General features: G+C 39.4%; 4 protein-coding genes across 6 annotated transcripts; 1 reads left to right on the top strand and 3 right to left on the bottom strand.

Annotated features, from left to right (window-relative positions):
- Window positions 1-15: 15 nt before the first annotated feature.
- Window positions 16-3,094, bottom strand: LOC131312421 (uncharacterized protein At2g34460, chloroplastic). The gene is made up of 5 exons (XM_058340147.1): window positions 2,935-3,094; window positions 2,621-2,827; window positions 1,404-1,523; window positions 440-712; window positions 16-352 (listed from the first exon to the last, which is right to left on the bottom strand). The coding sequence occupies exons 1-5, from the start codon at window positions 3,067-3,069 to the stop codon at window positions 188-190; spliced, it is 900 nt and encodes a 299-aa protein (XP_058196130.1). The 5' UTR covers window positions 3,070-3,094; the 3' UTR covers window positions 16-187.
- A 2,176-nt stretch (window positions 3,095-5,270) lies between these two features.
- On the top strand, window positions 5,271-9,181 carry LOC131312420 (protein WHAT'S THIS FACTOR 1 homolog, chloroplastic-like). 3 transcript variants are annotated; one of them, XM_058340146.1, is made up of 3 exons: window positions 5,271-5,425; window positions 6,942-8,267; window positions 8,577-9,181. In XM_058340146.1, the coding sequence occupies exon 2, from the start codon at window positions 7,007-7,009 to the stop codon at window positions 8,252-8,254; it is 1,248 nt and encodes a 415-aa protein (XP_058196129.1). In that variant the 5' UTR covers window positions 5,271-5,425; window positions 6,942-7,006; the 3' UTR covers window positions 8,255-8,267; window positions 8,577-9,181. The 3 variants fall into 3 exon arrangements, with proteins under 3 accessions (XP_058196129.1, XP_058196127.1, XP_058196128.1); XM_058340144.1 differs by having other exon boundaries at window positions 5,271-5,669; XM_058340145.1 differs by having other exon boundaries at window positions 5,354-5,647.
- A 410-nt stretch (window positions 9,182-9,591) lies between these two features.
- Window positions 9,592-17,885, bottom strand: LOC131312419 (DNA replication licensing factor MCM3 homolog 2). Its single transcript, XM_058340143.1, has 17 exons — window positions 17,699-17,885; window positions 17,494-17,609; window positions 16,837-17,045; window positions 15,393-15,523; window positions 15,076-15,314; window positions 14,751-14,987; window positions 14,475-14,629; window positions 14,153-14,361; window positions 13,589-13,754; window positions 13,301-13,503; window positions 13,049-13,108; window positions 12,862-12,954; window positions 12,364-12,578; window positions 11,108-11,173; window positions 10,867-11,008; window positions 10,628-10,711; window positions 9,592-9,837 (listed from the first exon to the last, which is right to left on the bottom strand). The coding sequence occupies exons 1-16, from the start codon at window positions 17,762-17,764 to the stop codon at window positions 10,658-10,660; spliced, it is 2,361 nt and encodes a 786-aa protein (XP_058196126.1). The 5' UTR covers window positions 17,765-17,885; the 3' UTR covers window positions 9,592-9,837; window positions 10,628-10,657.
- An 859-nt stretch (window positions 17,886-18,744) lies between these two features.
- Window positions 18,745-27,537, bottom strand: LOC131312416 (3-oxoacyl-[acyl-carrier-protein] synthase I, chloroplastic). The gene is made up of 7 exons (XM_058340137.1): window positions 26,971-27,537; window positions 24,496-24,927; window positions 23,682-23,855; window positions 22,016-22,129; window positions 21,689-21,790; window positions 19,527-19,593; window positions 18,745-19,246 (listed from the first exon to the last, which is right to left on the bottom strand). The coding sequence occupies exons 1-7, from the start codon at window positions 27,382-27,384 to the stop codon at window positions 19,179-19,181; spliced, it is 1,371 nt and encodes a 456-aa protein (XP_058196120.1). The 5' UTR covers window positions 27,385-27,537; the 3' UTR covers window positions 18,745-19,178.
- Between the last annotated feature and the right edge of the window lie 447 nt (window positions 27,538-27,984).

Here is a 27,984-nt window from a genome sequence, read left to right as displayed (position 1 = left end):
TATCGGAAACAAGAATAACAGTAAGGCTCTCGCACAGCATCTTTAATTGTATCTGTTTCAAGTAGCATCAGATTATGCATATGTAGCAAAATCGCCTCGGCGCATTTAGGCATGTAAATAGGTGATAATCCTAGGTAATAAATGTCCTCCGAAGTACCACACCCATTCTGCATTCAAGCAACTCAGATCACCGTTGCTTTACAGAACCAAATAGTTCCGGAAATGTTTTTTTCGGAGCATCAGCACGAGCAACAATCTCCACTACTTTGTAATCAGCTTCAGGATGAATCAATGCCTCGACAGCAACTTCAGCAACTTGATCTCTAGATATGGAACCGTCGTACAAAGTATCCTGGAGAGAGAGAAATCATGAAGACCAACAAATAGGAGAGAACGTATTTAACATGTAAAACTAAAATAACTCCTCTCAATGATTCACCTCTGGCTCCATGACTATATTTCCATTTGGAGGATCATTTTTTAATCCACCCGGCCTTACAATTGTGTAGTTGATCCCGGATTTCCTGATGTGCTTCTCTGCTTGAAGCTTTGCTACTAATACAAGTCCAAACACATTGAGAAATATGTAAGCCGGGTTAAGCAACTGTCCCATAGCAGCTCCATTGACTAAAATAGAACTAACATGCACAAATCTCTTAACACCAAGATTGCGACATGCTTCAACCAGGTTCACCGTGCCAAGATTATCAACCTGCAACCGAAGATTTTACACAGTTAAAACTATTGAACAACAGAAAAGGAGAAGATTGCATCAAAGCTACGAGTAAAAAAGATGGAAAATTTGCGTGAAAATGGATATTAGAGCAGAAAATTTTCAGCATCAAAGTTTGGATGTGAAACAGGTTAGGCCTGACTGAAGGTTTATTAGAGCTGCTATGAGCTCATGGAGAACGGTGAAGAAATCTGATGCAAATAGGCTGTCGTCCATGGAATGGCAGATTTCGTCTATTGAGTTCACAGGATCAATTCACAGGATCCATGAACTCCTGAGACAAACTCATTTACTCTATACGATCCATATGGATCAGTTACGAGCTTACAGCCTTCCAGGCTGTAGCCTGAGATTAACCCAACTCCTTCTCTAATTACCCTCATGGTGCCAGAATGGAATATCAATTGTGGGAGGATGAGCAAATCTTGATACTTGTTCTGAATTTTGTTAGACACTAACTAGAAAATTTAAACTGAATACTCTTCACCTTACAAAAATTAGCCAGATAAGACGGGGGGAATAGACAAGAAAATGTAATTATTAAGCTGTTAGGGGATGCAATTATCCTACCATCAAACATTAAGAATTTCCCACAAAGGGATAAGATTCAATGGTAACTAAACTAAACTAAACTACACAACTTATTAACAGCGACAGTACACAAACTAACCTTCCAAGGAGTCAGTAAATTCAGAGAACGTCGAAAACCAGTCGCACATATTACAGCATCTGTATCACCACCAATAGCTTCAGCTAGCTTTGTTGAACCTTCAGTTACATCTGCCTTCACCTGGACACATGCATCCCCAAAACAAACCAAAATCTTGTGATGGTTACTATAATCCTCTTCTCCTCGTGCTAGTTGTTGATGTCACTGTAACCGTGTAAGTGTCGGTGGACTCGGTGCACTTTGCATATTACATGCGTGCACATTGTCCAGCCAAATTCAGAGTTCAGCAAATTTTGCAGATTGTGCGCAGACCATCATTTAGATCCCCTTTTTCTATGGGGAAATGTGATTTGGATTCGCAAATTTTAACTACATTCAATCGTCTAATGAGTAGTAGCAGTTAAAATTGAGAAGTTTGTCTCATGAGTTCTTGTCCAATATGTCAATTTTTGGCTCTTTACCTCTAAGGTTAGATAACTACAAAAGTCCATCCTATATCACTATATCACCACCAACAGCAAAGAAAATCCCAACAAGAAATAGCTAGAAAAAAAGTAAAATCTTGCCACATGGGATTCCCTTATTCCCTATCTTCCCATGTATAGAGAGTACAAAGTTACCCACTCATCATGCTAGACACACACACAGAAGCTCATTTCTCAGAACTGATATTTTCTAAAGATTTTTAACTCTAGCAGCAAGTATCAGGCTACATCTGCTCCAGAGGTGTTGACACATGCCACCAAGAATCCAAAACTGGGATGGTAATTACGAATTGAATAATGTCGAAAGCAGGAGGCAAATCACTTCTATTACCAATGTTGACACATTTAGGGAATGCAATACATGGATTTAACTTTTAAGCACTAGTTTCCCCATGGACAAGTCCAGATGAAATGCCGGTTTTTTAGTTAGAATTTGTTTAGCCTAAATTGTTTTGCGCTTATGTACGTGAAGTCTCGCTACCATTGGAGATGCGGCGCAATCTATTGTTCTTTCTGAGAAATTGAAATCGCTCAATGTTTTTGGGGCATCACTTGTCTCAATTTTGGCATTTATCAACTATGGTGGTGGGTTTTTTTTTTTTTTGTGTGTGGTGATTATCGACAATGGTGTTAAAAATTCAGACTATGCCAATAACTGAAATCCAGCTATTAAACAGAACTCAAATTGAGAAATCAAATACCCAAATTTCAATCTTGATCCTTAACACTCACAAATTGAAGATCAGGGTTTCCTTCGGAGACGCTTGTTTTGGCCTTATCAACATCACGAACACCAGCCTTGACAGCAAAACCCTTGGCCAGAAGCTGCTGCACAATCCTCTTCCCAGTGTTTCCAGTGGCGCCAGCAACAAATACTTTCTTCTTTTCTTCACCGACAACACCCGCTTCCTTTTTCTCTATGATTTCACTTCCCTCCGCCTAAAAAACAGCCAAAGAAACACATTCAACGTATGAAAAATGGAAAGAACCAAAAAAAAAGCTTTTTCAAGAAAATTGGGGGGGAAAGTGGGGGAAAAGACATGTACCATGGCTGCTTTGAGGTGGAAAGAGTGGGATTTGAGGGGTAAGGGATAGAGAGAGAAGGGTTTTAAGGTGAAAGAAAGGGTGTGGAACAGAGAGGCTTTCAAGAGCAGAGCAGTGGCCATGGTTTGATGGTTCATTTGGATTTATAAAATATCTTGAAACTACCACCTGCCACAAATTGTTGCTTCTTAGCAAGAAACTGTGTGAGGCCACGTGGCAGAAGTAAATGTTAAACAGAAAAATTCTAAAATCAGCCCATTAATAATGATAGTGTGAATGTGTATTAAAGAGTATAAAAAGTACATCGAAATACATATTTTTCTTATCTAGTGTGTTTATTATCAGCCAAGTAGCAAGACCGATGTTAAAATGGGTCGAGATAACTCATAATTCGCGCGCACATGTGCGTGAACAGAGAGAGTGAAAAAGCTATTTTTGAACTGTGCTCCACACACAGCAATCTATACACATATGGTGCACAGATTTTGTTATGGGGCCTACCATGGGTCCCATACAAATCATCCGAGCCGTTCATTAAATGTAAAATATTTTTTCAAGGGCCCCTGTAAAAAATAAACTCAATCCCATACCTATAGGTACTTCATCCAACCATCTAACTTTTCATTCAGATTTTCGGATAATGAAAAGTTATATAATTGGATCAAACACCTATAGGTATTGGATTGAGATTATTTTTTACGGAGACCCTTGAAAAAATGTTTTACATTTAATGAACGGCTCGGATAATTTGTATGGGACTCGTGGTGGGCCCCACAATAAAATCTATGCACAATATGAGTCGTGCTATTTGCACCGACACCAACCTACCGACTGTATACCGATGGCCGCGCGCGGCCGTCGCCGGCCACTGGACGGCCAATCCGAGCCGTCCAAAAATTTTTAAAAAAAAAACCGAGGGGCCAAGTGCGGGAATAAACGGCATCCGATGTGTGTATGGTGCTTGATCTAGACACCCTATTTTTCATGTATACAACGGCTCGGATCGGCCGTCTGGTGGCCGGCGACGGCCGCGCACTGCGGTCGGTACGGTTTCCCTACACTTTTGGTCGGTGCACGTAGGATTTCCGATAGATTATATGTGTGTAGACTTTCTGTTTTCAAGGTCGGGTTCGATTAAGTCTATGGGTACAGAAAAATTGGTATAGATTTTGTACATAAATTTTTCGTGGGACCTACTACGGGTCCCACACAAATGATCCGAGCCGATCATTAAATGTAAAATATTTTTCCAAGGGCTCCTGCGAAAATTCAGCTCAATCCGCTACTTATGGATGTTCAATCCAATCATCTAATTTTTCATTTAGATTTCAGGATATGAAAAAGTTAGATGATTGGATCGAATATCTATAAGTATCGGATTGAGCTGAATTTTTGCGAGGGCTCTTGAAAAAATGTTTACATTTAATGAAGGGCTCAAATCATTTATGTGGAACCCATAGTGGGCCCCACAAAAAATCCATGTACAAAATTTGTACCAATTTTTCTGTACCCATAGACTTTCTTTCTCAGAGGGTAAATCCTTGCATAAGTTCTTGCAGGAAGTAAGGGCCCGGGACTGATCATCTTGTTTCGAATCCATCCGTCATGATTTTGCACTAACGGACTATCGTCTCTGCAGGGGGCGTCTCAAGACTTTCGGGGCCGGAAGTGCATTTCAAAAATAAGACATTTATGTATTTTTCGATTTCTTTCATCCCAATTTGTTTGTCCAATTTTTAATTTTTACTTGTCCCAAAATATTTGTCCACTTTAAAAAACCAAGGGATCAAAAGCTACAAAATTCCCTTTTTGTACCTAAACATATGAACTAAAGTAATTTTTTTCAAAAAGTTTGGAGGGCAACTTTTGGAAAGTTGATCATTTATTGGTGCAATGATTGTGTTCCCTTAAAAAGTTGTATTTTTCAAATTGGACAAACAAATTGTGATGGAGAGAATAGTATTAAAAGAATTCAAAATAGTAAATTTGAAACGAATAAAAAATATGTACTTGTTATGAAATACGCCTTATTTTCTTTCTTTTTTTTAATGCCTCAATATTTCTAATGAATAATTTCACAATTTAGGCCTATTTTAATTGTGGCTCATAAATTTTAATTTGGCCTATTTTATATAAAAGAGACTAATGCAATTTTTTTGAGACCATATATATATATATATATATATATATATATACAAATTATCAAGTGAGGGATCCCTCATTTTGTAAAAATACGGGACTTTCATTTTCCGATCAAATTTTAAAAATCCGAACCGTTCAATGTGTGCAGAACGTGATTTTAATATATATATATATATATATAGGGATTCTAAAAGTTTGGGCCCCTCGTTTTTTATTTTTTTCAGGGGCCTGAAGCGCGCCGGCTTCCCAGGCCTTGGCTATAAGCCGGCTCTGCGTCTCTGTCCCTCCCACTGCTGGTTCTGGTTCGCCGACCACACTCCGGCGCACTCCGATGTCCTCGCTAGCGTGACAGTAAGTCTCTCTCCCTTCCTCTTCGGGTCTGGGAACGGTGATTTCTCACCGGGCACATTACCATAGAGGAGTAACTGCCGAAGACCTCGTTCCATCTTGTTGCTTTTAACTTTTAAGCCCTACTAATTGAGTCAACTACGTGAACCGATTTCCTGCTCCGACTCCGAAACACATCTCGAGCAAGGCACCCTATTCAGACACCCAAGTTTCTGAAATTTGGGGGTAAAGCTCGAGTTTTTTCAAGGTTCGTCTTCGTTCCATTCAGACACCCGAGTTTCTGAAATTTCGATGCCTCTTTTTTATATTCAAATTGGTTCCCAGTTCATTGAATTAAGGTTCCTGATTGCGTAGATTTTTCTTTTTTCCTTTTGAACTGAGATTGCATAGATTCTTGATGCATCAGTATTTTCCCTTGGTTGATGCTGCACTCCATATTGCACGCTTCTTCTATTTGTTTATATAGTTAGAACATGCCTCTCAATTAGTTCCAAGGAAGAGCAGCTGGGGTGTACACTAGACTTTCATTAAAATCTGGATATTTAACATTTAACGAATTGGTATCGAAGAAGCGCTAGGGATTCGCACCTACCTTGATTGCCAGCGAAAGCCGTAGCCAACCCTTTCATTGCTTGCTTTGGAGAACCCACCTGAACCTTTTCATCAGTGTTAGCCTGTTTTCCGTGGTTTTCATGTACACTTCGGCAAAACAAGTTGGCAAGGTAAAGCAGGGCCACTTCACCAGTAGGAGGGATAAATCATAGAAGAGTAAATCTCTATGGAAAATTATAGTTGTACATGTAAATTATCTGAAAGTTTAAATTATTTAGGGGTTGCGATTTGGTTAATGACTTGCATAGAGGGTAACACTAAGGGTAGAGAACCGGTAATTCGAAATAATCTAGGGTTGTTTTTTTTGAAATTATAGTACACGATACCCTCGACAAACCTTAATGGAGATAAGTGATTCTTGTAGCCGATCCCAATTGATTGGGATTCAAGCGTCAATTTTGTTTTGTTTGGTACTTTTGGTTTTTATGCCCTTTAGTTAACTTATTTCTTCGTTAGCAAAATGAAACCTGAGAAATGAGAATATGTGGCTGGTAGTGTGAAGTGGAAAGAGCAAAAGTGGGGCGTTATACTTCTTGGATGGGAGGATGGCATTGTTGGGATATCGTTCTTTCATTTGGTGTGATTTCTGGTGCATGCAGCATTTTCCTTATTATCTCTGTTCGCAAGCAAGAATATTGCTCAATGCTACTCTCCTCAACTCCAAAGACATCATTATTCTGCTTTAGCAGATTATGATTTTAGCATGTTTTGAATTTCGAGTTACTGGCATAGCTCTATTGCTAGTTAAACCATCTCCTGAGATACTTTAACAACAAAATGCAAAATTTGTGTGACTTAGAGACAGTGCTTTCCTTCCTTTTAATGTTGGTAGAAAAAAGGTCCAAGAAAGTTTTGTTGTCTTGTTTTTATGTTAACTTTTTCATACTTTTCCTTTCTTCTTACTCAGGGCCATTATCTCCTGGAAATTGGAAGCTGTATACCTATAATTACAAATTGGTGAGTTACTTGACAATGTATCTTCAATATCAAACGTATTTGAAATTTAGTATCTATTCTCCACCACGTCATCTTCATAGTCTTCGAAATTTCTCTCTTTGGTCAATGAAGAAGGACCCTGATCTTGAATCAGCTCTATCTCGTAACCGTCGCTGGATTGTAAATAATCAGATTAAGAATATCATTACGCGATGCCCCAACCAGGTGGCAACAGTTAAGTTCCTCCAGAGAAAGTTCAAAACACTTGATCTTCAAGGCAAAGCTCTCAATTGGCTGAAAAAGTACCCCTGTTGTTTTGAAGTTTATCTTAAGGATGATGAGTACTATTGTGGGTTGACGAAGCGAATGATGTTTCTGGTGGATGACGAAGAACGTGTGAAAGAGATGCAGGAACCAGTATTTGCAGAGCGACTTGCAAAGTTGTTGATGATGAGCTCGAACCAAAGGCTCAATGTCATGAAGATTAATGAGTTGAAGAGATATTTTGGATTTCCAGATGATTATTTGATTAGAATCGTACCCAAGTACCCTGAGATGTTTCGACTTGTTAATTACAGTGGGAGACGAAGTTCAATGGAGATTGAGCTTGTTTCTTGGAATCGTGATTTAGCAGTTTCTGCAATTGAAATTGTCTCCCGAAAACAAGAGTCTGAGCCATGCTTTTCATGTTCATTACCTTCAACTTGGATCAAATCATGGGAGAGATTTCATGAGTTTAATTCAACTGCCTATATTTCTCCTTACTCAGATCCCAGAGGTTTAGTGGAGGGATCAAAAGAAATGGAAAAGAGAACAGTGAGTTTGGTGCATGAATTACTGTCACTGACCTTGTGGAAGAAACTGTCAATTGTGAAGTTAGGTCATTTTGGAAGAGAATTCCGTTTACCAGAAAAGTTGAATGTGTTGCTGCTTAAGCATCCTGGGATATTCTATGTCTCAAATAAGTATCAGATTTACACAGTTCTTCTTAGAGAAGGATACAATGCGTCGGAACTTAATGACAAGGATCCACTTGTTGTTGTGAAGGAGAAGTTTGGGGAACTCATGCAGGAGGGACTTCATGAATATAATCAGAGGCACCTTTCAATGAATCTGGAAAGGAAGAAGAAGAAAGGTATGATTTTGGAAAGATCAGAGAAAAGGAAGGACCCGAGCACTGACATGAGTGAACAAGATGATCTGGGTAGTGATGTCGGTGGCCTATTTGATCCTGAAGAAAGAAAACGGTTCTATAAAGTGCTCTTTGATGACGGTGCACCCTGATTTTTAAACAAAGGTATGATACTGCATAATGGTCATGTTGTAAAGATTGTAGTTAAATCACGCATCACCATCAGCGACGCTTATATAGTTTGAACTTTCTGTTAGAATATTTTCGTAGACCCTTTTTCTTTCCTTCCTTTGGATGAGTACATTGTTGTAAGCCGCGACCAAAGAAAGGGGAACCACTTCATACACAGTCCGAAATGCGGTGAGCACAAAATATTGACACTTCCCTATATGATATGTTGTTAGCTCTTAAATGTTCGTAATTGACTATGATTATTATCTTTTCAGTCACTTACATTGAATTATTAATTTGCAGGAAAAAATGATAAAAACTTATATTTCGCCCTTCGGATTCAAAACACATAATGTCCAAGTGGTTGGTCCATCCATCAAGAAATGGCATCCAATTTGATTGCTTGGAGGATACTGTCAGGACAACAACTCATGCATGGCTTGCACGTGATCGACATTGCCGAAGTGAGAAAGAGTAATTAGAAGCTAATTAGGCAAAATGTGTACGTACTTGAGTCCAATTAGAACTCATAAGGAAGGGGATCACTGAATAAGGAGAGTTTTCGTTAGGAAAAGAATCTTTCTTTGGAAGGCAAATACTCGGCATGCATCTATAAATAAGCACGGTGGGTTCCTAAGGGGATCATCTCGGCTACGGCTAGAGAACACAGTAGAGAGAAGAGTTCGGCTGGGAGTTAAAAGAGGAGAAAAGCTTCAATGGTTTTTAGTCGTCGCATGGGAAGGTTCACTTTCATGAGAGGCAAAGTTCTTAGACGAGGGTTGAGGATGAAACCTCATGTTTTGTGTTAATTAGTATTTGCAGATTATTTATTTATTTTCCGAATGCTTTGTTTAACTGTATAATTGTTCTTATCTCTTTTTAATTAAGTTAGTAATTTTGGATATGAATTCAACCATGTTTTTTCCATGATTTTGGATACGGAATCCTTGGAGTAGGAAAAGGCAGGTATAACAATCTTAGATTGGAAAATTTTGAGGGATTTAGGGATATCCAACAATCAATATTGTTCTTGCAAAATTGAAATGCTGAATTACAACCATAAAGCCAATCACAGACCATTGACGAGAAAACAAGGAATTACAGTGATCCAAGCAATTGGAGAGGACAGGCCAGCCACTTGGAGCAAACTTATTTTGCAAATAGAGATTGACTTAAAGTTGCAGTGCTTAGGTGATAAAGAAGAATGCCTGAGCAAAGACTAAAGAGGCAACATTGGCTGCATTCTTCTCGATCACCTAAGCCCTGCAACTTTAAGTCGTCAACCTCTTATTGTGCTTCTGCTTTCGTCCTCAGTGTACAGTGATCCGAGGTCGTTATCACATTAGTTTGTCGATTTGAAAGGATGACCAATGTCAAATGCCGTTGTCAAATAAGAGCTATTCTCAGTGTTATCCAAGTTGAATAAGTGCACCATTACAACATAATTGGATCAGTTTTGCGACTCCAAAAAATCAACATTCAAGCACAAGAATAGACAGAGCCTTTGCCACAGCTTCCTCCAAATGAGACAGCTACCATGTTGCTTTGGCAATAGATACGCTTCCTGAAATCATTCACAGATGGGGAGATAGTGAGACCCCAGTCCATAAGTCCCACATCCGGGAAATGGGGAAAAAGTAAAGTAATTTATAAAAGATTTCAACCAGCTATTATATAACCTGAGGTTAACCTTTTGAGTCACGCGGTTAGACTAAGAGTTATGCAGGTCAGCTAGGACGGGTCATTATAGTTGGTATCAGAGCACAACTCTGGTCTACATGGTAGGGACCACATCTAGAATTTAGTACAAGTACACTAATTGTACTGTACAGAACTAAGTGTCACGCCATGACCACCAGGGGAAGGTTGTTGGGCCAATGCAATGGGGACGTTACACCATAAGATGGGAAGATTGTGAGACCCCAGCCCATAAGTCCCACATCGGGGAAATGGGGAAAAGTAAAGTAATTTATAAGAGATTCCAACCAACTACTGTATAACCCGAGGTTAATCTAAAAAGCTATGTGGTTAGGCTAAGAGTTAAGCAGGTTCAGTTGGGGCGGGTGCGGGTCATTACAGTTCCTGTCATTCATCTGCTAGAAAGTCACTACTCTATATGGTTGTAGTTTCTGGAATCAATTTGACAGAGCACTAAATGACTAACCAAAACAACGTCCTGAATTGCAAGCAAACATGGTGTATTTCAGAAAATTAAAATGTACAAGCTTTGAGGTCAAGTACAATAGGTCGATAAACAAGTAGACCAAATCAATTGCATAACCAGGTGGAAGCCCAGAAAGGATTTTTTGCAATGACCATAAAAGATTGATGTTACAACAAAAAAAGAGAGGTACCATTGAGTACTGAGAGGATGTTCCACTTGATCACAATATATAGACTGTGTCCTCATGGATCATAATTTTGCCATCACCCAGTTTCTGCAAAAAAAAAAATATATGAACTTCCGGTATGAGTTAATCTTTTGAGTAACGCAAGTTGGAATTGAAACTAGTTTCACCAGATTGTTATACTTGAAAATATAACATTTCATTGTTCGCCATGTCAACTAATATACTCGGAAAAATGAGCTTACCTCCAACAAGAACATTAACTCCGCCTCCGTGTAGGCTACAGCTGCCCGGCTGTTAACAGCAGTTTGAATATCACCAATAGATATGCGATCCAAGTGGTGTTCACGTACATGCTGACCGAACAAAGTATTGAATGCTTCTATTCTGCAAGGGAGGAAGCATTGTTAACTACTCTAATACAAGGAACAGTAGCAAATTCACTATAGACAAACAAATTGTTGCTCAATGGTTCATGTCACAAACCTTTCTGGGGATACATCCACACTAGATTGAGTTGCAGGAGGCTCGTCTACCTCCATGGCTGCAGTCCTACACGGTGGGAAAAGTAAAAGAAGTATTTCAGAAATAAAATAATAAATTCACGATATATCTCCAACGGAAAACACAACTAATAGTGTAATACCTCAGCAAAGTAAGGAACCTACCAATCAGAAACTTAAGTATATGGGCTTTGGCAGTTTGGTTAACTTGCTTAACCACATAACATAGTTCACAGCAGGAGAAGTGCATGGGCTAAGAAAATAGATGGCGAAGATGTTCATATAATATCATATCGTCCACGTGATTTCTCAATTAAGAATCTATACGCTCTTCTCTAAGGGATGCTACATTATGAATCTTCAGCCTTAATCTGTCTAATTAATGGCGCAACTACTGATTTTCCCAACAAAGTAGAATGTTCGATTTAAGGCTTTAATATTTATCTGTATCTACTATAAATGCAATAACAATTGCTTTCCAAGAAAGCTTGGCAGTAAATAAACAACCTTTGTTTGCTAAATCATGACCTTCCTTTTTTCTTTTTTTACAATGCAATACTAGCACTTAAGGGCAGTTAAGGCTCCGTTCATGTATTCCAAAATACTTCCCCATAGCACCATTGTACTAGATGACTTCTATGTGCAAGAGAATCAAGAAAATTAAGAAAAAAAAACTTATGGAATAGTTAAGTTCTTTTATGCTTTCCTGTTTCTTTATACTACATTTTGAAGAGTAGTGTTTCTACCCCAAACTATTACATTTCAAGAGTAAAATTTGCACTTAATCTAGAATGTAGTCAGCGGATCATTGGATTGCTCTACACTTTTCCAAAGGTAATACATACTACCAAAATTGAGGGGAAGAGAAATAACACTAAACCAAGTTTCAAACAGTTATGAAGCATTAGTCATACAGAAGAGGAAAACTGGGTCTATTGATTTCAAATTCACGCAAAATAGTTCCTTCTGGACAACACATAGAAACCAATATCCTTTCACATGCTTGGACAAAGGGATAAAGCAACAAAAAGTGAGAAAGAATAAAGAACTGACCTAAAGATTCCTACCTATCAGCGCTATGAGGATTGAATTAAATTAAACAAAAATGTGTAAACAAAAGAAACAAAGGATGATTATTTAGTCCATCAGATGGCCCGCTTGCTTACGAAATAGTAAATAGAAAGCACATGTACAAGTTTTCACATTAAGTGATTTGCATAGGAAAAGTATTGCACTCACCCTCCTCCAACAAAAGTACCATCATGATCAGCTCTGCCACCATTTGCACCATTTCGGTCAGCTCTACCATCATCACCACCATCGTGGTCAGCTTTGCGTCTTCTCTCCAACTCCCTTTCTCTTCCTTCCTCACGCTCGTCCATTTCATTCAACTCTTGGTGATATATGGCAAAGTTTAGAACTTTAAGGGCTGCCTCAACATCGGACTTTAGAACCTGCCGCCCAAGACAAAGTAAGTATCTAGAAGCAGGTGTTAACACTCAACAGGTTAAATCAACTAAACATAATTGGGTGTCATGAATGACCAATCCAATATGAGAACTTCACATACGGAAATAACAAGAACCAGAAGGTTAATAGCAATAAACTGGTTAGAGCTACATCATTTAATGATCTCTATATTCTCAGACACAAGCCTTATCAGGTCCAAGATGACAATAAATTTGCACTTCAGGATAATTGCATAGGTTCCAATTGACATGCAATAAAATCTCATACCTGTCTGCTCAACTTTAGCTTGGCATGAGCAGTAGAGAGCCGTATCATGGTTTCTAAGGTTCTGGCAGTTATTGGAAGTGTTCCTCCCCCAGTCTAAAAAGAGAACTTTGTAAGAGACGATTTAAGCAACAGCCATAGAACCTTAGCATCTGATATGCTTGCTTGAATAGCAATATTCAATACTAACCTTTGCATTTGAACTGGCATTTCTGAGCTCTGCATATGCAGTTGCAATGTTATCAGATGCCTGTAGATGGACAGCATTAGAAAGTGCACAAGGAAAATCTAGCAAATCTAAGGTGCATGGAGGAAACAAGTCCAACGGCCACCGATAGAAACTGCATGGAAACAAATACATTTGGCAGACTTTTGCATGAATAGGATATAGCAAATTGACAATTGAAAGGAAAGACCAATTGATGTGAGAAACAATCAGCACCTCATCAGTCAGTTCTGGCTGAATTCTATGCTTTGCATAATGAATATACTTTTTAAGAAACTTGATAGTGAGGGTGTCACGTTTTCGACCACGTTCTGTCCTCTTCCCATGTAGCATTCGGTTGTACTTTACATAAACAGATGAACCTGTCTCAGCTTCTTCTTCCCCTCCATACCTTGAGCTCCCATCAAGTGTTGCCCCACCTAAATGAGTAGTTTCACGTGAGCCTTATCAAATGTATTGAAAATGCCAAAGACCTTTTCAACTAATATAATACTGCTCACCTACCTTCGTCTATGGTGGATCGGAACTGATGCATGCGCAAGACGTGGTCCGAAATTTGACGGTCGATATCAGGATCCATTTGATCCAACACGATAAACAGTAAATCAAAGCGAGAAAGCAAAGAATCTGGGAGTCCAATATTCTTGGTTGGAGTTAGTGAACGGTCATACTGCACATACATCCAAGAAGATGTTAAGACCAGACATAAAAGAAAAAGATGCTAAACCCAGCTAGAGTTATTTTTGAGGGCAAAGTGCCCATGTTGATTACTCCATCCATCCGTTAATAGGTCCTTTTTTGGGGAATCCAGCTACATAAGGAGACAATTATTACACGTTAAACGTTGCAAGTTGCCAAAGTTACCCTTTAGTCATCCGTGTGAGTTTGAAATTTTGAATACAGAACTCAATAGAGAAGGGTAAAATGGGTATGGTGATAATTTGTACGTTGAGTTTTCAAAGTGGACACATACAATGGGACAAGCAAAACAGGACAACAGACTAAAGTTAAGGGATGTGGGGACTAACAAGTATTGATGCATTGAAATTAGCAAATAACACAACTTACAGTTCCGTATATAGGATTTGCAGCTGCTACCACGCTGCATCGAGCATTTAGTGATGCATGGATGCCAGCTTTAGCAATTGTAACAGTCTGCTGCTCCATGACTTCATGTATAGCAACACGATCTTGATCATTCATCTTGTCAAACTCATCAATACAAACAACACCTCGATCGGCGAGAACCATTGCACCAGCTTCTAGCCTTCTTTCTCCTATTCATAGGAAAACTACTTTCGTTCAAACAAACTATGAAGGACATTCAAACAAACTATGAAGGAAAATACTCTATGGTCCTAAGATGCGAGAGCCCATGAAAAAGTATTACCAGTTTCTTGATCTGTAGTAACTGCAGCAGTCAAGCCAACACCAGATGAACCCCGACCATTTGTTGATATGGCCAAAGGAGCAATGTTCATAATTGCTCTCAACAGTTGAGACTTTGCAACAGAAGGGTCACCAACCATCATCATGTTTATGTCACTAAAGAAACAGGATATAGGAAGACAAGACTCAAAAACAAGATACTGAATTGAGCAATATGGAAAAATGGAAACAGGTTTATTCAGTCAAGTACAATGCTGAAGAATAAAGCGATACTCACCCTCGCAAGTGGGTCCCATTTTTTAAGTTCTTTTCAGTTCCACCTAGCATCAGTAAAATTACTGCTTTCTTTATCCACAAATGCCCATGTATAGATGGTGCCACTGAATTAGCAAGTAGGTCAAGGATATCATCTCTTTCAGACACTTTCTTAATGTTGTTAATATCCTCTGGAGTGTAGATTGGTGCATTGGCCTCTTTGTTCAACAGAGCAACATTGTTGGCTATAAGCACAGTCCTAGAAAGATGTGATTCACGAGATTAAGGTTCTGTACCACAGGACTTAATGAATACAGATACAAAATAGTGAATCCGACTAAACCAACCTGAACACCCCATTGACACTGCCCTTGCTTTTCCCAGGAAGAGCTTTATAAATCCCTACCATTGCCACACGATCACCAGGTTTACATGAATCCACCAGGTCATCCTCAACTATGACGTCCACAGTTCGTGGAAGCTGGCCAGGAGCAGAATTCTCAGGCACCTCTTGCATCGAAATAATTTGATGGTCTTTGTACTTGCACAACCCGTACTCAGTCACCAACAAATTCCCATTGTCATCCTGGAAAAACTAACCACTTTAAAAACACCGTATCTTGCAAAAAGAATTTTAAGAGACTGAAAGCAAAAGATAGATTACCCGTGTTGGATACACAGACCCTGTGGGCAAGCCCATATTGGATGTTATGTCTCGATATTCACGAGTAGTGAATGCACTAGTTACAGGGCAGAAATGAACACTCTTGACAACCTTTGGCCTTACAAGAGAACCTGAGGGTGGAAAACTAACAAGATGGTTATACATCGTATCATCATAGAGGATATGAGAGGTACCATATAAAAAGCACAATGTTGCTAACTTTTTTTTTTAATCTGTTTAGTTCCACTAGTCAATATGTGACATAAGTAGCTAAAATTCATAGAGTGATAATTGGGGAGTAAAACAAACTACCAATGGGATTACTTGTTCAGTTCAACTATTGATCTCTGCAAGAGACATTCTAATTTATAGCATGGTCATACTCAAGACCGCCCACAGGGCGGTAGTTTAGGGGGGGATAACTAAAAAATAATTAGGATCCCGTACACATTTCATGTGTTCCCACTTACGGTACCCTTTCACATATTTCATGCCCACTTTTCAGAAATTTAGATACCTTATTCACCTAAATTGCAGCTATTCATGGCCTATGGTTGATCAATAGAACTTTCCTTCATTCACTCAATCTGCTACTGTTATTTATCAATGATTGATAAGATGCCATGTTTTTCCTCATAGACATAACTGGTAGGAGTATCCTATAACAAAAAGTTGCATATAAACTGTCACTTTCACTAAACAATGTACTAAATATTGTAGTGTAATTCTCTCAAACGATTAGGAAAACAAACATATATGAAGGGTTCGTGATTGCAACAATAATCCCCACTTCATGCCACCTTTTAAGGTAGAAGAACAAATAGACAAAAGACTAATTTCTGGGCCGTTAGGTAAGAGAAATTAGCAGTGGCAGCTCAACTGTAAATATTAGCCTTGTGGCCCTGGTCCCAATTTTACAATCTGCAGGACCAAAGTTTAAAATGCAAAAGGCACACATATTAGGTACCAAACTTTTCAAAGTAGACAGAAATTTTAAAATGCATCCTTCTTTCTTTAACCAAGTGAAGAAAAACTCTGGTTTTTTCCTTCCAAATATTTGAAATAGGTCTGCATCATAGAGATAATTCCTGGAATCACCTTAAATAATCAACGAAATATATAGCCAGAGGCCCACATTGTCCTTTCCGCCAACACAAATTTACTTTTTCCCTTGCAAATTAACATAAGATTTTCTCCATTTTATTCCCCATAGATACTTGATAACTCCAAGTTCTTCTTTTAATGGGAATAACTTCATTTTCTAATCATCCCAATATTATCTGCGTGTTTACATACAGATAATGAATCTGATTCACTTCATCAATTCCAAACTGACTGCACCATCAACTTTATTACCAAAACCCCAATATTTCAAACACCTTAACAAACATACCAAACGCAGTTAACTGGATAAGGAAAACCAAAATGAGGGAAAAGAATGTACATTTGGTGACTATCCCCACAACGCAGACCAAGGAACCAATAAAGCTGGAGAGGAGATCTCGTGGGGTAACACGGCGTGACACAAAAGGCCCCTCAAAGCCGACAAGCACTTGCTCCCCTTCCTTCAAGTACTTGGGATCAAGGCTGCGGGCAAATTCCGTGACCGCATCACATAGGGCTTGCATGTACTCACCTGGAATTTGGAGCAGCCTGGTAATTGGAACACATAAGAGACTTAAATAAACATAGGTCTAAATTACATTACATGTCTGAAAATTTCGTTCTCCTCTATTTTTTGGGTTGCAATGAACCACTACAATGTAAAGCCAATCTGGACCCATTCCTACCCTGCAGGGTAAAGATCTCAGATAGGGCTGATAGACGAACCAAACCCTCGAGTTTGTGTTAGCTCGATTAAGATCGGTTAGTTACATAAACTAACCAAGCTTGAACTTCTTTTCGAAACCCGTTAAGGTTTTGAACCAAACTCGAACAAACAACTGCTCAAATCATTCGACTTATGATGTTTAAAAAATTTAAGCTTCTCGAGATCGTTCGTGAGCCGGCTCAATTAAAGATCGTTTGAGATCGGTTTGTCTTGTAACCAAGCCAAATATGTCATATAGATATGTGTATATATATACATATGGATATATACCTGCGAGCCAAGTGACCTTCCTCGTGAGCGAAGAAATGGGAGATGTTGAGGATGAGGCGGCGGCGCTTGTGATGCATCATGTTTTTTATCTCGTGAGTGTAAATGTCCTTCCATTCCTGTTAAAGAATTTCTTGTATGTAAATCAACACATGTAGAGAGAGAGAGAGAGAGAGAGAGAGAGAGAGAGAGAGATTAGTAAAGTTACATCTTGGTCGAAGAATTTGCGAAACGTTTGCTTGTGCGCAGCCCTCAGTTCCTCGCTGACGTCCATCGCTTGGCCTCGCCAATGTCTGCGTGCCTAGAGAGAGAGAGAGAGAGAGAGATTTGCAGGGAGGAGTAGAGGCGAGAGGAGAGAGAAAGTGGTGCCCGTTTTTTCAACCTAGGTTTTGGTTTTGGTTTTGGTTTTGGCGGGAAGTAGTGATTGTGGGTTTCCCGTTCGGCGGGAAAACCATGGTTGGGAAAAACTACTGAAGTGCCCCCGCCACGTGATGCAAACAGGATCCGGCAGATGAAAAAAAAATCCACAAACACAATTTTTAAATACAACCACTGACATAATTCCGTTCGGAGCCGTTGTTAATATTATTGTACGAAGATGTCTGCGAGAATCGTACGAGTCTTTTAACATGTAGCCGGCCATCAACATATTTATGAAGAGATCTAATATAAATATTGTATCAGCTTGATTACTGATTTTTCCATTGGCGTGGTACGGTCCGCTACCGATTAGATAAAATACCTTTTTCGGATTTATTGCTATTTAGTGTTATTTTTCGAAATAAAAAAATTTAGCATAAAACACAGACATGTATCTAAAAGAACAGTAAATTTAAAGTAGTCCGATATCAACTGGTATCTTAGCCCGAACGAATGAAGATGTAGGGTATGGAATTTGGTAAATTCTGGTACACATACAGATTTAAAACCTTGGATCCAACAGTGCACAACGATACTTCCTTTTTTTCTTTTTTTTAACTAAATTGACCAATTTAGGGAATTAAAATTGTGGTGCCACTGCCCCTCATTCTGACCTTGTTGATTCCTTCTGCATCTCTACGTAAATATGGAGACAAATTTAGACTTGACAAAAAATAAGATATCGATTACATGTCTATACTTATCCACTTTGTTTTCCCTTTTTTTTTTTTTTTGCTTCCTTTTTTCTCTTTTGTGGAAGAGTAGAATTCTTTAATAATAACGATAAAGTGCAACAAACAGACCTTAAAAAAAAGACGGGCAAAACAAAAGGAGTACCAGAAGAGCACTATTCAATTGCTTTAACTGTTTATTTCTGTCACAAGTGAGATTTGGTCTCATCACATTCATACCACAGGCAAGGGAGCGTCAATCTCGTCTACAACTTTCAGACAGAATACCCAAATTCACCCGTTTGACGCTCCTATCTAAAAGCAACCTAAAATAGGTGGGCAATTTCGTAATTGATGATACCCATCGCCCCCGGTACAATTCAAAGGAACAAAATTTCATTCTCGACTTGGACAACATATTCGCTCGCATACATAAAAAAGGAAAAAAAAAGAAAAAAGGACAATAATAAAAGCTAGATTCGTTCTACATAAATAACCACCAATGCTCGAGAAGCAAGACAAAGCAGCCTCTGAAAATTTTAGTTATCGTCGAACAACCAAGATTTGCTCTGGTTACCAGAATTAGGGCAAGCTTGATCAGGGCTTGAATGCAGAAAAGGCCACGACGGAGTTGTGTCCACCAAAGCCAAACGAATTCGAAATAGCTGAATATGACAATAGGTTTACGTCAGTTAACCCAGATGCCCCAGTTAAAGAAATTTATCAGATCTACCAGAAGGACTGACTACCCTTTTTCTGATTTTTTTGGGCCACGGCTGAATTGGGCAAAAGATTTGGGCAAGGAAAAGAAAGGGAAATGGAACTGTTGAAACATCTAACCGTTGTAAGCCATTAGATACTTGACTTTTCCATTTTCTTTTTCCTTGCCCCAATGCCCATAGGAAGTCAACAAGATAAAGAGGACGGGGATGCAGAAATTCTTACCAACATTGATTTCATGCTGCTGCTTTTTGTTTGCGACGGTGTCAAACTCAACAGAAGGCTCCAAGTTCTGTATTATTGACACGAAACGGAAAGCATCAAAAACTATACCGGGCAACACTAAAGGAAAAGAATTTCCGTTTGACCAAAAAAAAAAAAAAACACTAACGGAAAAGGCCTAGATGAAATCCATGCAAGAATCCTTTATAGACAAGGGAAAGAAGATCCTCAACAAGGTATCACTACGTCAAGCGTCTTTGCATAAGCCAAAAGCTCACCCCGTCTCCAACCAAACTGGACATAAGTATACATACTAGTATCTGATAAAACATCATGCCAAAATGGCTGCCATGTCTGTGTCCCATGTGTATTGGAAACAAATACGCCTTGATCACAGCTCTGTGTGTGTCAGGCATGCCATGAGATGTATGAAAAGTTGCTATGTATTTTGGTCTGAAGAGATTTCGGACACAGCTGGGCGAGTCTCTAAACCTGACAGAGGCAGACATGTAACTAGTCCTTTCTGCAACTTTGAAAACTTTGTCCGCAAGGAAATGCAAATTTAGCAATTGTGGGATCAAAAAAGAAACAAAGACTAATGGATGCAACAAATTCAAAGCTTCGGAATTCTTTCATCATAGCGCTCTTTAACTGCGAGAGAGAGATACCTACACAGCTGCAACATCCACTGAGGAGCTCCAGTAGAGACAGCAAGCCGTAAGTTGATGCCAGAGGAAGGTTTTCTACTTACTTTTTCCATAAATTTAAAGGTGTTAGGGCTTTAAACTCACAATTTTAACTGATCTCTAGATATTTGACAAGAGAATAAGGTTGGATGCCAAGCCATGTGATGCCAATGTTGGAGCTCTTCAACGTTAGTTTCTTTCCAAGGTTGAGACAAACTGGTTATTGCTATTGCTGTGGCTTGGAAAAAGGTTGTAAGTGGAAGTTTAAACATCCATGATAGGGCTTCCTATTAGCTTTTATCAGTGCTGTAGTTACTGTTGTTGTGTATTGAACAAGGACTGGACTTAATTACTGAGAATTCCGTGATTGCTAAAACTGAGTTTAGAGCTTTTAAAATTGCAGTCGGATATATGTTTTGGTCCCCTGTTCTATTTGAATTTAGTTGGGACTTATTTGAATTGATTGTAAAGGTTCAACGTCTTCTTTAACCTTCCCAAGGTCCACTCACCCCAGCCTTCCCCGTGCTTAGCACACACCATATTCCTCCACCACCTATCTCTTTCACACCAGAATCTCCATAACTACTTCCCCAGTAGACCTTGATTGAATATAGCCTCATCACCCCAAACCCCATTTCCTGATAGGTGAACAAATTGTACCCCAATCTAAAAGATGATACTTGAACTCCTACTCCTACACCACATCAAAGGAAATCTTTCTGCAACTTTTCTAACGTTGTGCCATTGAAATTGGGATGGTAAAGACTGAAATAGAGTAGGCAAACTCGACATAGTGCTTTTAGCAAGAGTCATCCTCGCCCCTTTTGATAAATACCGTCTTCTCCCTCCCACAAGCCGCTTCTGGAAATTTTTATCGCACAACCTGCACCGTGTCAAGGGATGTGCAGGTTACCTTTTCGTTATTTATATAGTTTCTTATAAAGCTATGTGAAAGGGTATTCTACCTTTGTTTTTGGTACGCTTATTGTACAGTTATTGCTGTTGGGTAAATGACTATTAGCTCCTGGTACTTGAGATTATCTGTATTACGTTTTGCTTAAATTTTGAAAACTGGGGGCAATTTGGCTAAAGTGGAGTTCAACACAATTGCAGGGGGTGAAACTTTGTCAATTACTTTGTCTTTGAATGTGCAAGACAACTTTTCTCTGCCCATGACAAACTTTTGGCGACATCTCAAGCCAATTCCTGGTCTCCTACCGGCTACCATATATGGGGAGCTCTATAACCTAGGGGAACCCATACTCAATAAACACAAGGGGCTCAACGTAAATAGTTCCCACCTATAATGTTAGGGTTGAAAGTTGTGATATAAATGCTATCTACAACAAACAAGGGAGCAGAATAATAGATGGACTGTTAGACAACAGCTAAAGTAAATTTCTAGGACAATCCAATCCAATTGATCCAAACATATGGCCCATAACAAAAGGGAATTGCTAAGTAGAAAGAAGAACATACAAATTGATTTATAGTAGGATGTAACCACCCAGTGTTGATGGCTTTTATTGTAGCAATGGCTTCCAAACCCCCCGCAGCTCCAAGAGAGTGACCAATCATAGACTGATACGAAAAAAGAAAAGAAAGTAGAACAACTTAGAAGAACACTGATATGAAAAAGAAAAGACAGGAAAAGAAATCAGAAGAAAAACATTTATCTGAAAACTACAAGCAACATAAGAATGTGGTATGCTTGCTCTACAGGTACCAAATACATGATGATGCACAAAAGAAAAGATGATCCACAAGCAAACATGAGAGAGAGAGAGAGAGAGAGAGAGAGAGAACCTTTGTAGAATTCATTTTGATCTCTGAAGTGTTCTTGAATACCTTCTTTACGGCATTCACCTCAGCTAAATCACCAGCTGGCGTGGAAGTTGCATGTGCATTTATGTAGTTAACCTGAAGAAACAAAGATAACTTTGATTTATTAGATTTAAGGGTTTCAGACTTTCAGTAACTTAAAGTTTTTATGCTGCTGATTTTGCTGGTGTAACAGAAATCAAGCACTATTAACCCTAACCCATCCCCTAAGGTTAGTCACGACAACGTGCCAATGATTACCGAACACTAATGCCCTATTTCTCCTTATTCCACCAACACAATATAATACTATCTTGGGTGGAAGGCATGCATAAACAAAAGCACATACACCATTTACCGGCAAGGGCTCTGTGAGACTAAAAGAATTGAAACTTAACCCACTCCTCCCAAGCCCCAACCAGCCGGATTGTCACAGTTGGCCAGAAGATAGGAATTCCATACGGGAGGTCAAAACCAGTTCATACGTCAAGGGACCAATAGTGAAATCCCATTTCTCGCTCTCCCTATAGGCTGTACAAGGGCTTAGGCCATGTAATTACTAAGCATATGCAAGTCAGGGGATGACATGAACGATGGGGATCACTCACGGGAAACCCTCGTGAACAGCAAAAAAAACTCACCTCTCTGATGCCAGCATCTCATGCTGTGCTACACCTGCTTTAACACGAAGAGGATCAAACTACCACTAAAGGGTAAAATTTCAGGATGTTTTCTCTTTATCTATACCTTCACTAATATAAAAGCAGCAGCCGAGTTTGTCGTCCTTTTTGATGGACTCAGAGCTAATTCACTAAATTTAGCTGCTGGCGGGAAGACATGTACAATTGGTATCTGCCTTACATGCAGATCTTGTTCTAGAGTCTAGACTACAAATTGAATGTGATGGAATGTAGGACCCAGAATTTATCTTTCCACGCATGGCAATCAACTACCAATATTAGACATGCAATCCAATCTAGCCACTATAGCTTGCTAATTCCAACATTTATTGCCCTTTATGCACAGCAGCACAGGCTTTAGCCATGAGGGAAGCAACTGTGGATGAGAGATGAGAGTATCAACAATAATAGTTACATGAAAATATCAACAAGACTTGTGCATTAACCCAAATTGTAATTTTGTAAAAGTTCGTAAGCATATAAATAATGAAGAATAGTCCCAGCCAGAGATAAGAAAAAAACAGCCTTTGTACACAATACACAACGATAATGTTCAACAAAATCCTTTTCGTCTTGTTGGCCTTTTTTTGTATACGGGTGGCATTAATGCCTTCTTTAATATAATTATTTACTTATAAAAAAAAAAAGACAATGTTCAACAAAATAGTACAACGCGATGCCCTCAGTGTGTTGGTTCAAATGGTAATAAAAAACGAGACAGCTACAATGAGAAATAAGCATAAAATTCTGCAAAAGACATATTTTTATATGACTTAACATGCATCCAGGAGTAAAAGTGCAAAATATGATGATAATTTACGATCAATAAAAATCATCAACCTATCAAAGTAAGATTTTGAAGCTGAAGGAATGACCAGGAAAGCATCCATGCTCAAAAAGTTTTGAAAAAAATTGCAAAATCCAGCACATATTACTAGAAAACTCCACCTTAAGTAAAACGAAGTAGTTACCTCTTCAGGTGATACACCTGCATCTTGGAGGCTTCCTTCAATGCATGAAGATACACCAAGTCCATCAGCTCTTGGATCTGTCATATGATAAGCATCACAATTTACAGCACCTCCCAAGTACTCTGCAATAATTGGTGCACCCCGTTTCATTGCATGTTCCAAGCTTTCCATCACCTACCAAGGATATAGTAGGTAATCACAAACTTTGAATGATACTATATATGTATACCCTTGGGTACAACCGAAGTTTCAATTCATAATACCCCATGCCATTAAAATCAGAGAAAGTTCCTCCAACCAATAACTATGTATATGGGTGGAAGGAGGACAGCTCCAACGTAACTTGTTATTTGTTTTTTGTTCTTTTTGTGTGTGTGTGTGTGCGCGCGCGCATACTTATCTTGCTCTAGTATTAGCTAACTTCAAAGTTCAAACCAAAATTGTTATTCAAAAGCAATCCAGTGGCCAATGAAAGTCAAGAAACAAGGATATTTTACACAGAAAACTTATTGTTACTTCCAAGAAAATGTAATGATCTCTTCACAAAGAAAAAGAAAAAGAAAATAAAAGGAAGAAAACATAATTAAAATACTACACAAAATGGGTTACTTGCATAAAATCCATGTAAATGTTCTGCAAGTATGTTCCTGTATGATGTCCGAAATCATGTTCTGAGACATGAAAATAGGACCGATCAGCAACCTGTTTTTGCTGCCAGGAACTGGAAATGGAGGAGGTCTTCATACACTCAATACCGAAAAACATATAAGTTGCGTAGGAGCTTCACCACCTAGCATATGACTAGCAAACTTACCAACACTCCAGCTCCTTCACCCATAACAAAGCCATCTCGATCCTTATCCCATGGCCTAGAAGCAGTTTTTGGATCATCGTTTCTTTGAGACAAAGCTCTACATGCAACGAAGCCTCCCAAGCCAATCGGAATAATGGCAGCTTCAGTTCCACCAGCAATCATCAAGTCAACCTCACCTCGACGGATGTGATTGGCAGCAGCATAGAAGCAATAATTGGAGGTAGCACAGGCCGTTGAAATTGAATAGTTGGGTCCCATAAAACCAAGCTCAATTGCAAGCAAGGCAGAACCCATGTTCGTTATAGCATAAGGTATGAAAAATGGGGTGATTTTCCTGTAACCTCTCTCTATGAGAGCCTGAACGCCATCAGAAAACACTGTAAGACCACCCATCCCTGTTCCGACAAGCACACCAGCTCGCTCCTTGTCAATCTGCAAATAATACGAAATAAACTAATTCTGTAAGATATGTTCTTTCTTCAACATAGTTAATAAGCACCAGAATGCAGTTTTATGTCTTCGTAACTGTGATGATTCTGATGAAACAATACTGGAAGAAAGAATGCACTGAAATGAAAGTTGTTCCAAGGAAAACAAAGTCTCCAATACTTGAGCCAAACTAACGGGTATAATTCCACAGAATCTCGAACAGAATTAAGGATATTGCACCAAAAACCAGTTAATGGCACAGTAGGAATTTGTTCCTTTCTCACTGAAGTCTCCCCCACCTCCACACACTCCACCATTTGAAGGCTAAAACATTCCTCCTCCTTGGATTTGCAAAGAGTAATAAACATCCCCAAAATTGTTACTTATCCAGTGATAATAAGATGCGCCTAACATTGATTGGGATTCAGTAGTTTTACCTTTAACATGTGGACCCACTGCCCACCTTACACACTAATCTCAGACACTGATTCGTTGTAGTCAGTTTTCCTGTTCTGTTTAACTATATCCGTCAAGCTCCCTGAGTGATGCAGAGGTTCCCCAATGTTCATAATGCAAGGAAATGAAACCCAGCTACCGTATCTCTCTTTATCTTTTCGGGGTAATGGAAGCATAAAGAGTGAGAGATGCAGAAATCAAACACCAGTTCAGTCTTCCATTGAGATTGTCATAAGTCTAAGTTATAGTTAACCCAAATATCCTATTAGTGTGAAAAGGTTTGAGCTTATGGCCAATTTTTTCACTCTAAGGTTGTTCAGTTATCTGTTCTATCATCACTTCACTATATTGCATACAACACCTAGCTCCTTTGGATTGAGGGATTTCATAAAAAAAGAAAAGAAAGGATCAAAGTTTCTTCCGAACTCACTAATTTGGATTGAGGGATTTGATAAGGAAAGAAAAGAAAGGATTGAAGTTTCTTCCCAAATCATTCATTTGGACTGAATAGTTTGGTGAGAAATGGAGACAAAAGTACCAACATCACATTTTTAAATTGGCTCCTTTCCCCTTCTCACCAAATCTCACAGAAAAGACTCCCCCAACTCACAATGATCGCTCCCTTTATCACAATCCAAAGGGGCTAGTTGCTAAATTACTTAGGTGCTCTCCATTCTACAGTTTGATTAGAACTAACTAAGCCCAAATGAAACGTACTAAAAGGCACACAGAACCTTAACTCTACGCACTTCATAAAGTTTTTGAGGCCTTGTACATTAAAGTGAACTTTTAGAAGAAATATTTGTTAGTTTAGAAAAACAACAGCAAAACGAAAAGCAAAAGAAGACCATTAATAACAACCACCTTCACCAGAGTGGGTAAAAAATTTGGATTTGGTAAACAGAAAACTTATAGCCCCATGATTCTAATCAATGTGACTAAGGCTGATAAACGAACCAAACTACTCAAGTTTGAGCTCACATGAGCTCGTTAAATCCTGTTTGAGATCAGTTTGCTTCATAAACAAACCAAGCTAAAACATATTTTTGAAGCTCGTTCAGCTTTCGACCAACAAGCTCAAACAACCGAATGCTCTGCTCGTTCAACTCGTGATGTTTAAAAAATCCAAGCTACTCAGAGATCGATTTGTGATCAGCTCGATTAAAGCTTGTTTGAGCTCGGTTCGTCTCATAAACAAACTAAGCTCGAACATATTTTTAAAGCTTGTTAAGTTTTCAAACCAAGCTTGAACAATCACCTGTTGAAGCTTGTTCAGCTCGATTATCACCCCGACGTGGGACCCGTCAAATTACATACACACAAGCTAAACAAAACGAGCACCACTTAAAAATTTGAGACTTGGGAAATGATTTTCTCACTCCCTTCTTATCCATTTTTCTGTCTTTAATCATGCGGAATTACTAATAAATTACCCTTGCCTCTTGAGTCATTTTTCCTTGTGAAAAAGAAAAAAAGAGTGCCAACGGATAAAAGGGAAGTGTTAAAATCATTTCCCAATTGAGTAAGAATTACATCTACGATAAAAACAAATGAAATCCATCAATTGACAAGTATTAATAGCAAACAGACCGTTCCGAGGCGATCGGCGGCGAGATCAGCGTCTTCGAGCGCCTTCTTGCCAGCAACAATGCAGTAGCGAAGGCTATCATCCAGGCGCCTGTCGTTCTTCCCATCAATGTACCCTTGCGAATTGAACCCCCGGATCTGCCCGCCGAACCGGGTCGGGAACTTGGACGCGTCAAACCGGTCGATCAGCGTTATGCCGCTCTCCCCGGCCAGCAGCTTCTCGTAGTACGCGTCGACGTCGTTCCCGAACACCGACACAAGGCCCGCGCCCGTTATCACGACCCGCTTCTTCGGATCCGTCTCGCGCTTCGGGGCCGAGGCCGTGATGGGTCGGGCGGAGGCCGGGAGCTTGAAGGCATTGGGTTTTTTGCGGTGGGGGTTTGTTGGGAGGAGAGGGGAGGATTGGAGTGCTTGCATGGCGGTGGTAGTAGAGAGAGAGAGAGAGAGAGAGAGAGAGAGAGAGAAGAGGGGGGAGGGGAGGGGAGGGAGGGAGAGGGGAGGTGTGGGGGTGGGGGAGTCGATGAGAACAATGTAAAAGGGTGTGGGAAATGGGGCGCGGGTGGGAGTTGAGCTGCATTTGGGAATTCACATGGATACACTTAAATGGTGTTGTGCCCACTGCCCATTTGTCATGTGTGGGGCCATGTCGAGGTGACTAATCTAGGCATTGGGAGATGCTGCCAACGGTGCATAGCGGCCGATTCAGCTATTCATTTCGGTAATTAACAGCTTAAATTTTGATCGACCAACAGGCGATATAGATTTATATGCACTTACATTCAATCCGAGCTGTCTGTGCCGAAATGAACGTATGCTTGGCAGCATCCCCGGGTATAGTAACTAGTGATGAACGTATGCTTGGCAGCATCCCCGGGTATAGTAACTAGTCAGTAGTCTCGGAGCACAGGGATCATTCCAGTGTGAACTTCATGTATTTATGCGGAGTTCAAACCCTTATCTTGAACATCACAAAAATGTATAGTGTTAGAATGGACCGGAGCAGCACGTGTCGGTTTT

This window comes from Rhododendron vialii, chromosome 13a (genome assembly GCF_030253575.1).
Source record: "Rhododendron vialii isolate Sample 1 chromosome 13a, ASM3025357v1".
NCBI lineage: Eukaryota > Viridiplantae > Streptophyta > Magnoliopsida > Ericales > Ericaceae > Rhododendron > Rhododendron vialii.
Note: the sequence above shows the minus strand (reverse complement) of the source record. Positions and strands in the feature narration are given on the sequence as shown.